The sequence below is a fragment of the Phalaenopsis equestris genome, unplaced genomic scaffold, assembly GCF_001263595.1.
Source record: "Phalaenopsis equestris unplaced genomic scaffold, ASM126359v1 Scaffold000198, whole genome shotgun sequence".
NCBI classification, from domain to species: domain Eukaryota; kingdom Viridiplantae; phylum Streptophyta; class Magnoliopsida; order Asparagales; family Orchidaceae; genus Phalaenopsis; species Phalaenopsis equestris.
In genome coordinates, this window is record NW_018164640.1 from 1,287,114 (window position 1) to 1,303,384 (window position 16,271).

The following is a 16,271-nucleotide window of genomic DNA, read 5'->3' on the forward strand; positions in this document are numbered from 1 at the left end:
TCGGTTTGTGCACTAACGAGAGGTCAAGTCCTGATTAAAGCCTTCCCATAAAAAAAACACGAGTTACTTTATGGGAGGAGTAATTATTCCATACGGAGTACGCACGCAGCTCTACGCGCGTTACTCCCGTAATATGACGCCAAGTGTGTTACGTCGAAGAGTTATTAGAGCAGTTCACAGCACGTAGTTAATACCTTCAATGACCTCCTAACAATCCCCCCAATAACCCCACAATAGCATCAAAAAATATTAAAGTGAAACCGCGAAAATTATTGGAGCGGAAACATGAATATTATTATGGGTTATTGGAAGGTTATTAAACGGAACAACCCCTCAATAACCTCCGCGGTTCCGCTCCAATAAGTAGGTATGGTGTAGCACACATGACGACATATTACTAGAGCAAGCACGTAGAGCTTAAGTGTGTAATCTGTACTGAATAATTTCTCCCATGGGAGAGGGAAATTGTTGTTCCAAGGGGAAGAAGAGGATAGTCTCTATAGGATAAAAGGGGGAGGACATCTCTCTCCTTCTAGTGTCTTTCTATGACATTTGGGAAACATTCAAGATCTTACACATCAGATGTGGTATACCCAACAGTGGATCTTATGTCCCAAAATAGATTAAACATGAAGAGATTTACATGCATTGCACTTAATTCCTATGTATTTATAGATCTAACACTTAACATTCAAATTTTTATATATATCCCAAATAATATATACATAAAAAAAAGATGTATGTCACTTTTAAAAATTAAAACAGTAGTATTTTTTAGATGATATGAAAGATTTAGTTGGCATAAATATTAAAAAATAAAATTTTCCTACATATGTAAATACATAAAAATTGGCTTTCATGTATGTAAATGTTCGGAATATATATATATATATATATATATATATATATATATATATATATATATATATAATGAGCTATTTTTAACCCGGCCTGCAGCTGGTCCTTTGCACCGTAGCGACAGCTAATCACCCAGATGCAAATTACCCTTTTCATCCATTTAAACAGGGGCACTTACATAAGCACCCACAATTCTTACAATATTTACATATCTAACCCTTAACTTTATTTTATTTATATTTCCCTCTCTCTCTCTCTCTCTCTCTCTCTCTCACACACACACACACACACACACACACACACATTTATATATATTGTTACCTTTATACCAATTATTATAAAAAGTTTTAGACCGTTTTAATATTTGTTTGGAACAGTTGTAGCTTATTGAATAATTTATTGATAAGCTGATTAAAAATAATCTGTTGTTGATAAGCAAGATGGGGTGACAATTACAAATTTTTATTTTTTTTTTGGAAATATCGGACCTCAGCCCCATATAGGTGGGGTGTGAAAACGTTGTTTTCATCATTTTAAAAACACATAAACTGTCAAAACTCAGTTTACTTAAACATGCAATGTTCGTTGTCAAAACGTCTCTGCCCCAAATAAACTACCCCAAACCCCCTCAACATTTAACCCAACTTAAAAAACAAAAAATTCAATCCATAAATTCCAATAAATTTAAAATTCCTGCGGAATAAATTTACTTAAACAACAAAACAAAATTAAAAAAAAATAAAATTAAACCGCTAAAAAAAAAGGAATTAAAGAGGCAGAAAACAAGATATATTTTGATGTATCATCAAATTTCTTCCTGCTTTTAACCTATTTTGACTGACCTCGGCTGAGCATGGTCTCGTACCTCACCACGGATTCAAGCCGCTGCAGCTTCAGCTGCTGCCGGAAACGGTAAATGAAGTCGTCGGCGAGAGCATCGACTTCCCTTCCGTCCTCTCCGACGATACTATCCGCAAGCTGCAGGATCTCTCCCTCTTCAAAATGCGCGTGAGGGGGCTTTTCGGTTGCGGATTTCTTCATCCGTTCCGCGAGCTTCGAATCGGTCTCTGCGGGCGACTGGATCCGGTTGAGATGGTGGTGGATCTCGCCGGTGAGCGCTGGATCTGGTTTGATGGAGTCTGTTTCGAGGGAAGGAGGATCGAGAGGTTTGATGTCGGTGGGGGAAGGGGAATGGAGGTGGGGATTGAAGGAGAGGATGCGGTGGAGGAGGGCGGAGGAGGAGCGGGAGAACTTGGAGGTGATGGTTTCGTTTGGTGGGGGTGGGTGGAGGGGGGCATCTTCAGTGCGAGAGGACTTGGAGGTGAGGGCAATGGTGCCGATGATGAGGTTGAGGAGAAGGAAGAGGATGGTAGGGGTGAACCAGCTCTGGAAAGAGGATAACAAGGTGGGGAGGACTCCTTCCATCATCTTTTTAGGGCTTCCAGATTTGGGCGAAGGGAGTGCGTGAGGCGAAGAGCAGAGAGATAAAGCGTGGGGGGAGAGAGAGTGTGTGTGTGTGCTATGATGGGCGGCGTGGGCTGATAGTTGCTTACAATCTGTCACTACTGCGGGACAAAAAAAAACAGTGGTGGTAATGGTAATATTGTTATACAAACAATATATGCAATATATATATATATATATATATTATTTTGAGAATGTGAAATCGATAATTGGTCAAGTGGACATCAACTATCGATTTTTCCAATGAGTTGAAAACTCAGGTGTGTTTGTATCTGATTCGAAGAGCCCGTGCCACGGGATTCGAACCCCCGACCCAAGAGACTTACGTTAGAGGACGCACCAATGAGTCAGGTTATGTATATATATATTGTCATCAGCTTATCGATTTATGCTTGCCACAATTAAAATTTGATAAAAATGGAAAATGTTGACAGGGGTTTTATCATGATCCTTGATATTTGAGTGAGAATTTGAAAAATTGGTGAAAGATGTTGTTCGATATGTAAATAAATGTTTAGGGTGCCCAAATCGCCTCATCTTTGTGAGGGTTTTTTTTAAGCTTTAAAAATTCACCTTTCTTTTCATTTGAGCATTTAAATTCGTAATTCTAAAGCTTAATTATTAATAGCTAGTTAATGAGAGTTATTTTGAGCTTATATTCGTGTTTTAGACAAGTAAACAAATATTTTTTTGGGCAATTACATATAATATATAATTATAAATTTTTTTTTAATTTATTTTTTTATGCCATGTTACGGAGGTTATAAGAAAATCATAGATATTAATAACAATATTCACGTTCAACACAAAATCTATTTTCATTTGAGCATTTAATTATGTAAAAGACGTAGGGATCCATCCAAGTTTTTATACCCTTAGCTTCCACCTCCATTGCCTCTAGCTCTTCTATGGTTGGTCGGAAAAGCCTTCATGGCATCTTTCTTCAAAGCATATGTTCCTTAACTGAAGATGAGCCACTTGGCTTTCTTCCCGTCTAACATGTTCAATTTTGGAAGCCTGTAGCCTATCCTGTCTCCATTTTTGCCCTGTTCAAATATTTGCTATCATCTCATCCCGAGCCTCAAATTTCCAATTGACTTGGTTGGCAATAAGTTGAGAAGTCAACTTAACCACTCAATGTAGGACGCTCATTTCGAGGGCTAGTCGTAATCCTGTTATTAGCTCTTTGTATTCCGTTTAATTATTGTAACCTCCAAATCAAGGGTGACCAATTCTCACACCTGCTTGCCCGAAGGCACCATTGATTTACAGGATCCAACTTTGCTCCCTTATTTTGGTTCCCTCGCTCAAGCTGTCGGGTTCTGAGAAGTCAGCTACAGCCCGAGCCTTAATCGTCATATGGGGAATGCAATTGATGTTGTAATCATTAAGTTCCACAGCCCACTCCATAAGCCGACCGGAGTGCTCTAAACTTGTGAGTTTGGAAATATAATCGGAGCCTACAAGTAGAGACAATTAAAGCAAATGTTAGCTTCGTTCATAATTGTGTACCAACCTCGGCTCCCCTGAGAACCCGACTGGTGTAGTAGATAGCGAATTATTTCCTCAACTCCTCTCAAATCAGAACCGAATTGATGGCTTCTGTCCTTACTCTCAAATAGTGAGAGTTTCTCCTTCTACTTCAACCCTTGTAGCAATGAAGGCGAGACTAATGACTACTTAAGACTGTGAAAGGCTTGCTCACATTCAATTGACCATTCAAATTTTTGGCTTTCCTTAATACCTTAAAGAAAGCAGCGCAATTGTCACCTGATTTGAAAATAAATTTGCTAAGAGCTGCTATTCAATCGGCAAGCTTCCGCACCTTCTTGGTATTGCGAGAAGAGGACATATTCAAGAGTGCCTTGACTTTCTCGAGATTAGCTTTTATATCTTCGGGCTTCAGAAGGTACCCCAAGAACTTTCCAGTTGAAGCTTCAAACCTGCATTTTAGCGGGTTTAATTTCATATTATATTTCCTAAAATTTTGTAAAGTTTCTTTTAAGTCACATATATGTTATTCAATTGACCTACTTTTCACTAAAACAACATCGACATATACCTTAATATTTTTTTTTTCTTTTTGCTTAGAAAATATTACATCTATATGGCGTTAGTAAGTAGCGACATCATTTGTCAGACCCAAGGTTATTACATTAAATAGTATAACCCTTCACCCATAATAAAAGCGGTCTTTTCAGCATCACTCGGGTGCTTCTTGATTTCCTTGTAAACAGAAAAAGCATCCAACAAACTCATGCAGAATGTTCGACATAGAGTCCTCCACCGCATCGATCCTTGGTAAGGAGTATTCATCCTTAAGACAGGTTTTGTTTAGGTTTTTGAAGTCCCAACGCATTCTCCACTTATCATTAGACTTTTGTGCTATGACTACATTAGATAACCAGGAAGGGTATTGCACCCCTCAGATGTAACCCAGCTCTTTGAGCTTTTTGTCCTTGCTCGCTAATCAGCCTGACTAACTTCATGGCTGACAACTGCATCTTCTGCTTTACGTGGCGGGCAGATGAACTAACATTAAGGCAATGACAACCAACATCTGGCATCTCAACAGCCAACCAGGCAAAAATGTTGCGGTGCTCTTGGAGAGTTCGGGGCAACAATTCTTTGTGACTTGCATCAAATGTTTCACTAATTAGAAAATTTTTTTCCCGGCTTGTCAAGGTCCGCGATGACCTTTATGGTGGCTTTTTCAGCTTCAAGGTTCCTTTCCCATTGGTGTTGTATGTCCAAGGTTCCTTATTCCATGCTCTCTACGCTCGGATGTAACATGTCTGAGATAGCTCCAGTTTCCCACGCACGGTCATAATTTCCTCATCACCAATAAATTTTACTATAAGTGGTACATAGATACCGCAGCTCTGATATTATCGAGTAGAGGGCGACCAAAAATTGCATTATACATTGGTGGTGCATTGCCACAAAAATTCCTCCATATTAATGATTAGTTGCCTCCCTCTCCCCGGTGACAAACAGTATGAATATTCCAAGCGCCTCCTTCTTTTTGTTAGAGAACTCTTACAGAGGGTCAGTAGGCAAAAACAATCGATTAGTTAATAAGTTCATCATGTTGAAAGCGTCTTTGAACAGGATGTTCCGAGCTATATATGTAAACCAGAATATTGTCGTCCTGGTAGTTTTTAATCGTCGTCATAACAGCGATGACATTGTTGTATGGATTCCATGCAGGGTCAAGTCACCATTAGTAAATATGATCGAGGGATGGGGTTTCCTCTTTGATCAATAGTGCATTAATCTCCAGATTCGTCCCTCTTTTGGTCGGGTCTTCTACCAAATCTCCTCCCAGTATCGTTGTCACTAATGAGTATAACTTTAGCTCAAACAAGTCCATCTGAGTCATCTTCCGCAGGTGCCTTCCCATGTCTCCGAGTGTGCGATTCGAGGGTCACAAACTCTTTGAGCTTTCCAACCTGAATTAACTCCTCAACCAAGCTACAAAGGTGTCTATACTCCTTTGCATCATGGTCATGGTCTTTATGGTACTTGCAGAATTTGCTGTGATTTGATGAAAAAGGATTTGGCTTTCATCGGTGGGACCTTTTAGAAGTATTCTTTGTACTGAATCGCTTCCACCAGTTCTTCCATCAAAACCCTTAGTTGTGTGGGTCTCGACGTCCCTCGATCAGTAGTTGAGCGATCATTCGATTTTCTATGTCTTCATGTGTTTCGATCAATCTCCCTAACCCCGTGGGACGACCAACCTCTTTCACGCTTAAGGCGAGGGTCATCCTTCTTCTTCATTCGTCGTTTCATGAGTCTTTCTTGCCTGACTATCAGTCAAAATTTTCACCTTTTTAGACAGGCGATTTCACATACTTATCCGCCATAATGTGGTTGTTGGCCAGCTTCGGGAGTTCCGCCAAAGTTTTGGGCTTTTGTAAACCCAGTAAATGCTTAAATTCAGTGTTCTTCAGCCCTTGTGCAAGTGCAACATTTACAATCGCAAGCTCCAAATTCCTTACCTCTAGCATCTCCTTCTAGAATTGTGTAACATATTCCTGTAGGCTCTCATTCGGTCCCTGCTTTACGTGTCAAAGAGATTCTAAATCCTTGTTGGGCTTTAGGTGCTAGCGAACTGCGTTGTAAATAACTTTTGAAATTTACAAAGGATGTAATAATCTTGACAAAGAGCCCATTGAACTACCTGAGGGATGAATCTCTAGGTGTGTTGTAAAATAATCGACATTTCAATGTGTAGACACTTTGAGAAGGCTTGTAGTTGGCTCAAAGGACATAATATGATCGGTCGGATCGCTCTGACACTTATTTGGCTCCAAAGCCGAAACTTTTAACCTTTTTGGGGTTTTACATCAATAATGCGAAGGGATAACACATTCCCCGGTTGGCAGTACAATTATATTTTCCCCTCTTACAGCCTATTGCTCGGCATGGATCTAACACTTTCTTGGTACTAAGATGCTTCCACGCAGTTAACTTATTAAGACGTTTGGTTACTTTGGGGCTTTGGTGCTGGAGGATTAGGTTGTAGGAGAGACTATGCCCTCCCCTCAAGCACCATGTGGGTCAGTTCCGCAATCTGACTAGCCATCTGGACTTGGAGCTCCTGAATTCGTTGTTGCAAAAATTGTCTAACATACTTCATATTAAACGTTTTTTTCGATATTTGTTCATTCTCCGTGACACATTTATCTTCTTGTTAAAGGCATGACTCCACGCTTATCGCACCTTTTAGGATGTTAAATCTCAAAATATCTTACGGTTCAAGCCTAAGGAATAGAGCGTTGGTCGGATGAGAGAAATAAAGTGAAGTGGGAGAAAGAAAAGAAAGAGTAAGTCACAAATAATGTTAATTCTCTGAGAAATGTCCCTCCAATTTATAAATCAAAGGAAGGGTCTAGTAAATTACATGATAGTCTCACTTAGTGGGAACATAACAATACATTTATGAATCATTACACATTTACATATTTATATCTGACTGTAATATCTTTTGGTGATGGTAACCGTTGTTGGTGTCATTCTCTATGTGTAATTGCCCCTGACTCCGTTTTATATTCGTAACAGCTCAGTCTAGTCGTTTGGCATTCGCTCGGTCGGCTATAATCATTTGACAGTTGATAGATCTTTGATTGATTTTTCCGAGGGGATCTGTCGTGAGGACTAATTGTCTCAAATAAGGTTATTCCTTCAACCAAAGAGCACATTACCGTAATATAAAGTAAACATTTCTTCAGGTGTTAAATCTTCATAGAAGATCAGTTGAGAGTTCCACTAAGCGATCGTCAAACTTGTGAATGTCCTTGCGTAGGGTCAGCCAATGATTTAGCCGACATAAATGTCACTAGATAACTCAATTATTTGTTGTCTTCTTGGTGTGATTCGTTGAATCTCCTCGAGATTCATGCAGTTACATTTTCGATGTACACATTTATATGACATCTTAGTTTTGTTGTTAATTTGTCTATCGATTAGAGCCCTGCAATAAATAAAAATATATTTGTGATGGACAATTTATAATAAATATTGGGAGAGTAGATGATTCTTGTTACAATTAATTGATAACGAAGCTATTTATTATAGAATAAATTGCTACAAATTTAATATATCATTTTATGACATTATTTATCAAATTTATAACAAAACAATTCGAGCAATTTAGATATTTTCTACCATTTCTTATACATATCTCACTTATTAGCTATCATATTTACACACACACACACACATATATATAGGTATTTAGGTATTTACATATCTAACATCTAAGTATGCTATTTACACTTGTAACCCTGACGTTAAAATCAATGCATCAAAGCATGTATTTAGCTTTTAAGTGTAATTTTTTATGTAATATTAAAGATTTGAATGTTATATATATATATATAACTAAATACATATATAGCTAAATACACTTAAAAGCTAAATACATGCTTTGATGCATTGATTTTAACGTCAGGGTTACAAGTGTAAATAGCATACTTAGATGTTAGATATGTAAATACCTAAATATTACGTGAATTGCATGAAAATTATTCCATATGCATGCGGTGTCCGATCTACACCGTCGATCACTGATCTCCACCGTCGATCAAAAATTAAAAAAAAAAGTTATAAATGGGGTCCACCAAAATAATCTTTGTGATTATCAACGGTGTAGATCGGACACCACATGCATATCTGCATGCGCTGTCCGTTGAAATAATTTTTCATAAATTTTGCCCCAAAAAAAAAAAAAATAGCACAAGTTACATGCAACATAATTATAATTATGTTTAGTGATTACATCATAAATATTAAAAATTAATATTAGAATCATAAATAATAATGACTAAATTATTTAGAGCTTCTTGACAAATTGAAGGAGCAACTCTAGCCAAATAAATTGTTTCTTAATATTCGAAAAAATATGCTTTTATCTTTACGTTTTATAAAAGGGTTCGATGCCTACGTTAAATAGAAGAGCATCCAGAAAACCAAATAAGGGAGGTCTACTAAGGATCCGATTTCCAATAGAGTTGGGGTCAGATAAGAATTCGGCTCGAAAAAAATTTTTGATTCAAAATTTTGGCTCGTCTACTTTTATCTGATCTCGATCCGAGTCAAAATTCAAATAAATTTTTGAGTGACTAACGATCTTCGAGCTAAATTTACTAAATTCAAGTTCTAACATCACCAGAGCAAGTAACGATTTGATTTTGAGCCGAGCTAGTGGCTTGAAATTGGCTCAAAAAAAAAAAAAATTTTCAAACGAAAAATTTGACCCGTAATTTGGCTCATTAATTTCGATCCAATCTTGATTTGAGAAAAAATTCAAATCAACTTTCGAAGGATTAACGAACTTCAAGCTAAGTTTATAACTCTAGTAAAAAAATTCACAACCCCGTTTGGAAGTCCATTGAGCTGACGATAATTAGGAGAGAGAAAAATGATATTTTCGATAATAAAAATATAATTTGCAAATAACAACACCATCCGAGCTTAAGGTAAAATTGGACTTTAATCAAAGCTGATCTAAATTTACAAAAAAAAAAATCATAATTTGATCAATTAAAACAATCTAAAACTCAACTCAAAGTCCACTTTCTCTCTCCTAGGGTTTAGGCCTTTGACTTGAGAAATGGATCATTTTGACCAAAACCAATTACACCATTGAATTTCTCATATTTTTCTAGACCAAATGAGCCTAAGATAAAATTTTTTGTCATAGCTATCATAATCACTTTGTAACCACCCCTTACAATTCAACTTGTTATAACTTAAGCTAAACACATCCTTTTTCAAAATGATTTAGATCATTGGATTCCTTGTTTAATTCTCTTCAAAAAGACATATAATTGTGTTTTGCCATAACTACCTAACTACCTTGACAAAATACTAATATATCGTTCTCTTTTTTCAATATTCCCTCTAAGTCTCATCATCATTCAAATTTTCCCTCAATCCATCCTAACTACTCCCCCCATCTTTTCAAAATTCTCACTTAAAATCCCTTCAAAAATTGTGACCCCCATGATTGTCTCCTCTCATTCTCTCTCCAACTCCTCTCCCTCTCAAAATCTAACCCCTTTTTCTAGTCAAGAGAGTCAAAGCAAGGAAATCTTTCACCCAAGGAAGAGCACTAACCGAGGAAGCTATAATTTTTCACATCCTAATTGTTTATTTTAATTATTCCATGATGTAGATCCAAGGAACACATACTTTTCTCGTCCTTTCTTTCCAAAACCGACCCAATCACTTATTTTTCTCTCATTCTCTTCCTAAAACTGGCACCAACACTTGCTTTTCTCCCCTTTCTTCCCAAAACCGGCCCTAACTCTTCTCCCAATTTTTCTCAAAAGTGACCCTAGCACTTGCTTCTATCCCAACTTTTTCCAAAATCGAAACTTATCATACACACATACAACCCTAACCAAACATCCCTACCTGAAACCCATCATGCCAACCCTAAACCTTAACCTCTTCCCAAATTGAGCACTCTCGCCCATTTCCTACCCAACTAAGGACTTTCACCAATTGCATACCCAAAAACGATCACTTCCACCCATGTCTTATCCAAATGAGAACACCCTCTAACCTTGAGGGGACCCAACTGAACCCATCATGACATAGATTCATTTAAAATGAGCCCTAGGTGTCATAGCTAGCCTAAACACACCTTTATCCAAAAACAAAACAAAAAAAAAGAGCTCAGGAGAGAAGTGTGTATTGTGTGTAGTGTAGAATGTAGGGTCTATGTGTCTTAATATATAAATAAATGTATTTTAATGTATAAGTGTACTGGGGTGTGTATGTGTAGTGTAATGTGTACATTTATGTGTAATGAAATGTGTATGTTAAAGTGTAAGTGTGTGAGTGTGTTTCAATGTGTGTGTATGTATGTTAAAGTGTATGTGTGTTTCAATGTGTGTGTGTGTATGTTAAAGTGCATGTGTGTGTCAATATTGTTAGTGTGTAAGTGTATCTTAAGGTGTAAGTGAATATTTATGTATGTGTAAATGTAAGGAAATAATAGTATGTGTGTGGGGGTGTTTATGAGTAAATAAAAAAATGAGCCTGTGTATGTATTTGAATTAACTTGTGAAAGTTTTGATGCATGTGCATGTATGTTTGAAGGAATGTGTATAAGTTTGTTAATGTAGGCATGTCTGAATAATTATGTGTGTGCATGCGGTAGAATGAATAACCAATCAGATCTATATTTCCATGCAAGTTGGGATGAGCGTTATATTTTCATGCAAGTTGGATGAGCCTTATTTTTATTCAGATTGGATAACTTTATGTTTCATAAGCAAAAATATAAGCTAGGTGATTTTATGTGCAAATTATAACCTCATGATAATTGTAGACCTAGGGTGACATAGATTCTATGATTGAAGCTTTATATGAAAGGGAGTTTAATTCCTTAAATTAAGACAAAATGAGGGTCTAGTAAGACTTGTAATATATATATATATATGAAGATAATAAAATTTGAAAGTATTTTCTTATGAACAAATTAAAACTTAAAACCCTTTATTTTAAACAAAGACTAAAACCTTTAAAAAAAAAATAAATTAGAATTTTTCTTATTCAAACTTAAAACCTTTTTCTAAATAAATATAAAAAAAAGTCTTTCTCACATAAGAGTAATTTTTTTTTTCAAAATAAACTTAAAGCCTTTTATTTAAACTAAACATAAAACCTTTTTCAAACAATACTAAAACATTTTTTCAAGTAAAATTAAAATCTTTTTCAAACTGAACTTAAATCATTTTAAAAAAAAAACTAATTTTTTTTCAATTTAATTTTTTTTTAATTCAACTTAAAACCTTTTTCAAAATAATTAAATCATTTTTCAAACTGAGCTTAAAACCTTTTTAAAATAAAATTAAAACTTTTTTTAAAAATAAAATTAAAATATTTTTCAAACTAAACTCAAAAGCAGTACATATTGTGAATACCTAGATACAATAAACCCAACTACATCACTTATAAAAGCAATGATGTTTAGGTAAACCAGAGCCATGTTGACCTAGGTTTTTGAGTTAGGCTCATGTTAGGGAGGGATTTTAAACACATAAGTGATAATATTGAATAATTTTTGTTATTATTATATAATTAACTTTCTTAAAATTCATTTTGATTTGGTTTTGCCAAATATTTGTTATTGATATGTCTATCAATTAGCTCTTTGTAGGAATTAAAAATATATTAGTGATGGACAATTTATCAATAAATATTGGGAGATTTGATGATTCTTATTACAAAATTAATTGATAACGAAGATATTTATGATAGAATAAATTTCTACAAATTTAATGTATCTTTTTGTGGCAAAATTTATCGTATTTATATGAAAACAATTTGGGCAATTTAGATATTTACCACTCATTTCATATGTGTACCTCACTTCTAAATTTTTATATTTACTTATATACCTCTCAAATCTTAAATATTACATAAAAATATCGTTATTTTTAATCTCTTAAAAGTGAAATACATATTTTTTTGTATGAATTTTAGCCTCAATGTTATAAGTAATTATCGTACTTTGGTGTTAGATGTGTAAATAAATAAAAATTATTTGAATTGTACGTAAATTTCCCAGAAAAACTAAAACAAACACAAGTTGCCTTCTAACATAATAATACTTAGCGATTACATCATAAAACTAAAAAATTAATAACATACCACAAATCATAAATCATAATAACTAAACCATTGAAAAGCTCTCAACTGGGCCAGCTCAAACTCGACTCAAAACAAATTCAATCCAAAATCTTAACCCATTGCTCGATTCACTCATTTCATTCCAACCCAAAATTTGAATAAATTTTACAGTAACTAATGATCTTCGAGCTAAATTCATTAAACTCATAACCCTAACATTACTAGAACTATTAACAATCCGATTTTAAGCCGCGCTTCAATCAGCTCTAAATGACCCTCTAAAAAAAGCATAAAATAAAAGCAAAAACTACAAACCTTTCAAAAAAAAAAAAAAAAAAAACCATAATTTGAATTTCCCATCAAAATAATAACAACCCATAACGGTCTCCTCCCATCTCTCTCCCATCTCCGCCTATCTCCCAATCCACAGACGACCAATTCTCCCCCGCATCTCCCGCTCCTCCCTCCTCCTCCTCCTCCTCCTCCTCCCCCCTTCCCCGCAATCTCATGAAACCACCTCTCCCTCCAATCTCCATTCCACCGCCGAATTACGCGAAGAAGCAGAGAAACAGAGCGCATCCCAATCCCCCCATTTCGTCCCCTCATTCCCCCTCCCCTAAACTAAACATGGGCCCCTTAACTTCCCCCTCTTCCTCCGCCTGCGCGGCCTGCAAATATCAGCGCCGCAAATGCTCACCTGACTGCACACTCGCCCCCTTCTTCCCCGCCGAGAAACATCTCCAGTTCATCAACGCCCATCGCCTCTTCGGCGTCTCCAACATACTCAAAATACTCAAATCCGTCGACGAAAGCCACCGCCAGGAAGCCATGAACTCCATCATTTTTCAGTCCAATATTCGCGCGCAAGACCCCTCCGGCGGCTGCTACCGCATTATCCTCAATCTACAACGCCAGATTGAAGCGACTTACACCCAGTTACAACACGTACTCAACCAAGTCGCGTTTTTGCGATCTCAATTCAACCCCGCCGCAGACGGCGCGGCGGACATTGATGCCATCTATGGTCTGCAACAGCCACAGCAGCATTGTAATAATTTCTGCTTTGCTTACGATGTGCCGAAGGACCTGCAGGGCGCTCATGAACACGGTATCAACGGTCATGACAATGTTAATCCGATTGATATTGGAAATGAGGAGCTGCGGCAGCAAGTGTTGTTCGGAATTCAGGGGAAGGAGGGGAGAGAGGAAGGAGTGGATGTGCGGTCGCTTGCTGATATGTATGGAATGCAGCATGGATTTGGTATTTGTAAGGAACAGGAGGACGCTGCACAGAATATTAGCATTGGGTCTACGATCACTGGGCTGTGCAGGTTAGCAAGACTAAATTTTGAATTACTATTGTGTCAGAATGAATCAGTTGTTTTAGATGTGAATAAAATTACAGTCTTTTTGTTTATTCTCTGCATTCAGTGATTGTCCAAAGATTGTGTTTTTTATTCAGTAATGCATATCATGCATGATGCAAGTCTACTGTTGGACAAGAACTAAAAATTTAGAGCGCCATTGGTGAAAGATGATTGTAGCAAAGATTGGTTGGGTGAAGAAAAGTATTAGAATGTAGATTGGGGAGACTCAAATTTATTCTCACTTAATATCATAACAATCTTATTATAGAGTATTTGCCTGAATAGAACCTAATGGCCTCTTCCTTCTTCATTGGCCACTACAATTTAATTTTGAAAATATGTGTTTACATGTCTGACTACTAAAATTTTATATTTATATTTATAAGACATTGGTGGCATATAGATCTATGCATCAAAAAGTGTATTTCATTTTTAAAAGGTAAATCAAAGTGCATGTGGATTTCCACATATAACAATTTTCACCTTTAGATTGGTATAAATTAAGCTATGTTTTTGGAGATGGCACCCTTCGGTGCCAATGTCGAGCACATTTTAAGAGCTTGTAATTGCTATTAAAATATAATTCTAAGGGATTTCTCATCAACAATTTTGTCTTCTCACCTCCCACAAACTCAAGTTTGTTCTAGGTATCCTCCGACACCCAAAATCCATCTTAGCTCTTTTTGTGCAAATCTCTTATGTAACTTTGATCTCTTCAAGTGTTAACAAAACATTATAGTTGTGCAATGTTTTATGTTAGATGATATAAGGTCTTTTTAATCTCCTATTATGCTTGGTTTTTAAGAGTCTTCTAGATTCCACAAATAAGCTAGTAGCTAGCATCTTATTAAATATTTTTCAAGAATGATGTACAATGTTTGGCATTAACTTCTTTTGAAGGGAAGATTGTGGTAGTCTTTTTGTTATTTTGACCCCCAATTAATGAACTAAGGTAAAAGGGTACTTTTGTAATGTGGTACCGTTCACTTACAACATCTCACTTACCGTTCACCTACCGCTCACCTACTTTCCACCTACCACTCTCTTGCTTCTATAAATAGAGAGGGTGTGAGGCTTAGGAGGGCAAGGGAAGAGATCTTAAGCTACCACGAAGGAGGGAAGGAGATAGCTAGAGAGCTAGAGAGGAGGAGAGCATCTTGAGGCCTTGTATCAAGGTGTCGCTTGAGAGGGAGGTCATAGAAGGAAGATGAGGGCTCATCTCTATGTATAAGCTATGTATTCTCCATTTCTTTTGCCTTAGTGAACTATTTGATTGATTCCCTTCCGTGGACGTAGATCCAGTTGGATCGAACCACGTAAACGATCTGTGTTTGCTTGTGTTCTTTTTCGTCTCATTTCTATGCCAGAAATTACATATCTTACAACACTTTTCTAATTGCATATCATATGCAATTAGATGTCCATATTATAAGTGCTCAAATGCATATCATATCATATTGATTGGAAACAAAATGAAGAATTCTAAAATATCAGTATTTGCAGTTCACTTTACCCGAACGAAAGAATATAATTATAAATACGACATAGTTTTGTCTATTAATTTATATTTGTATAATCAACTGAAAGTTTGATACATTTTTGGCGGTGCAGCTCCATGGCCGAAGCGAAAGCTGATGCTAATATTATAGACGAAGTGCAGGAGCATGATCTGAGAAGTGCTGCTTCCTTCTTCAGTCTGAATAATTGTGACACTCAGGCTATCTAACCATTGATGCTATCTCTGATGGTTTTTGCTTATCATCCATGAACAGTACAGGAATTAATTCCCATTCATGCTTCCTGTTTAAGAAAAGGCATCTTTTTTTCTTAGTTATAGAGATTTAGGTTGCAGTAATAACATGAGAGACGAATTGAATCATTTAGGTTTTTTCTTTCTTTTTTTCTCTTTTTATGTTTAGTCAGGACTTGATCTTAAGCTAGCTAAATATTGAACTGGTTCCATTTTCATCTTTGTCTATATTCATTTCAAGGGTGAATTATCTAATTTATGATTGATGTTCTGTTAGAAGATTTGTTTCTTGGCCTTTTTTTCCCTTTCTTTTTAGTTTTTGTATTGTCAAGCTGTAATTTTGGTTTGTGTGGAACATGCAATAATGTCTCTGTCTTGAAATGAATTTGAGTTATAACTTGTAAGTTGCTTCTTAAGCTTTTAAAAGCTGTAGCCAAAAGCAATATTTTCTGTAATTTATCATAAATTGTGGCTAAGGCACTAATATTTCTAATATTTTGATTTGTAATCATATATACTATTTAAAGAAATAGCTCATCTCTTGATATGAGTCCATGACTGCGAGGAACGAATTAAATTTTGAAGTAATCTATTTATCTTTCAGACGGTAACTTCAACTTTATTCTCATGCAACTTAGCTCCTCAATATTACTATATTAGGAGATATATATATATATATA

At 36.1% G+C, this 16,271-nt stretch overlaps 2 protein-coding genes across 2 annotated transcripts; one reads left to right on the forward strand and one right to left on the reverse strand.

The window, feature by feature from the left end:
* Positions 1–1,605: 1,605 nt before the first annotated feature.
* LOC110022607 lies at positions 1,606–2,435 on the reverse strand. Its single transcript, XM_020721645.1, has one exon. It carries the CDS (start codon positions 2,284–2,286, stop codon positions 1,687–1,689), a length of 600 nt encoding a protein of 199 aa, XP_020577304.1. The 5' UTR covers positions 2,287–2,435; the 3' UTR covers positions 1,606–1,686.
* A 10,423-nt stretch (positions 2,436–12,858) lies between these two features.
* Positions 12,859–15,807, forward strand: LOC110022611 (LOB domain-containing protein 35-like). The gene is made up of 2 exons (XM_020721653.1): positions 12,859–13,805; positions 15,453–15,807. The coding sequence occupies exons 1-2, from the start codon at positions 12,982–12,984 to the stop codon at positions 15,565–15,567; spliced, it is 939 nt and encodes a 312-aa protein (XP_020577312.1). The 5' UTR covers positions 12,859–12,981; the 3' UTR covers positions 15,568–15,807.
* The last annotated feature ends 464 nt before the right edge of the window (positions 15,808–16,271 follow it).

What these genes read in the sequence shown, in the direction of transcription:
- LOC110022607 (XM_020721645.1), bottom strand. Translation starts at nt 2,286, where the DNA reads ATGATGGAAGGAGTCCTCCCCACCTTGTTATCCTCTTTCCAGAGCTGG.
- LOC110022611 (XM_020721653.1), top strand. Translation starts at nt 12,982, where the DNA reads ATGAAACCACCTCTCCCTCCAATCTCCATTCCACCGCCGAATTACGCG. An exon ending in ACGATCACTGGGCTGTGCAG is followed by an intron (nt 13,806 to 15,452) that starts GTTAGCAAGACT and finishes TTGGCGGTGCAG; the next exon opens with CTCCATGGCCGAAGCGAAAG.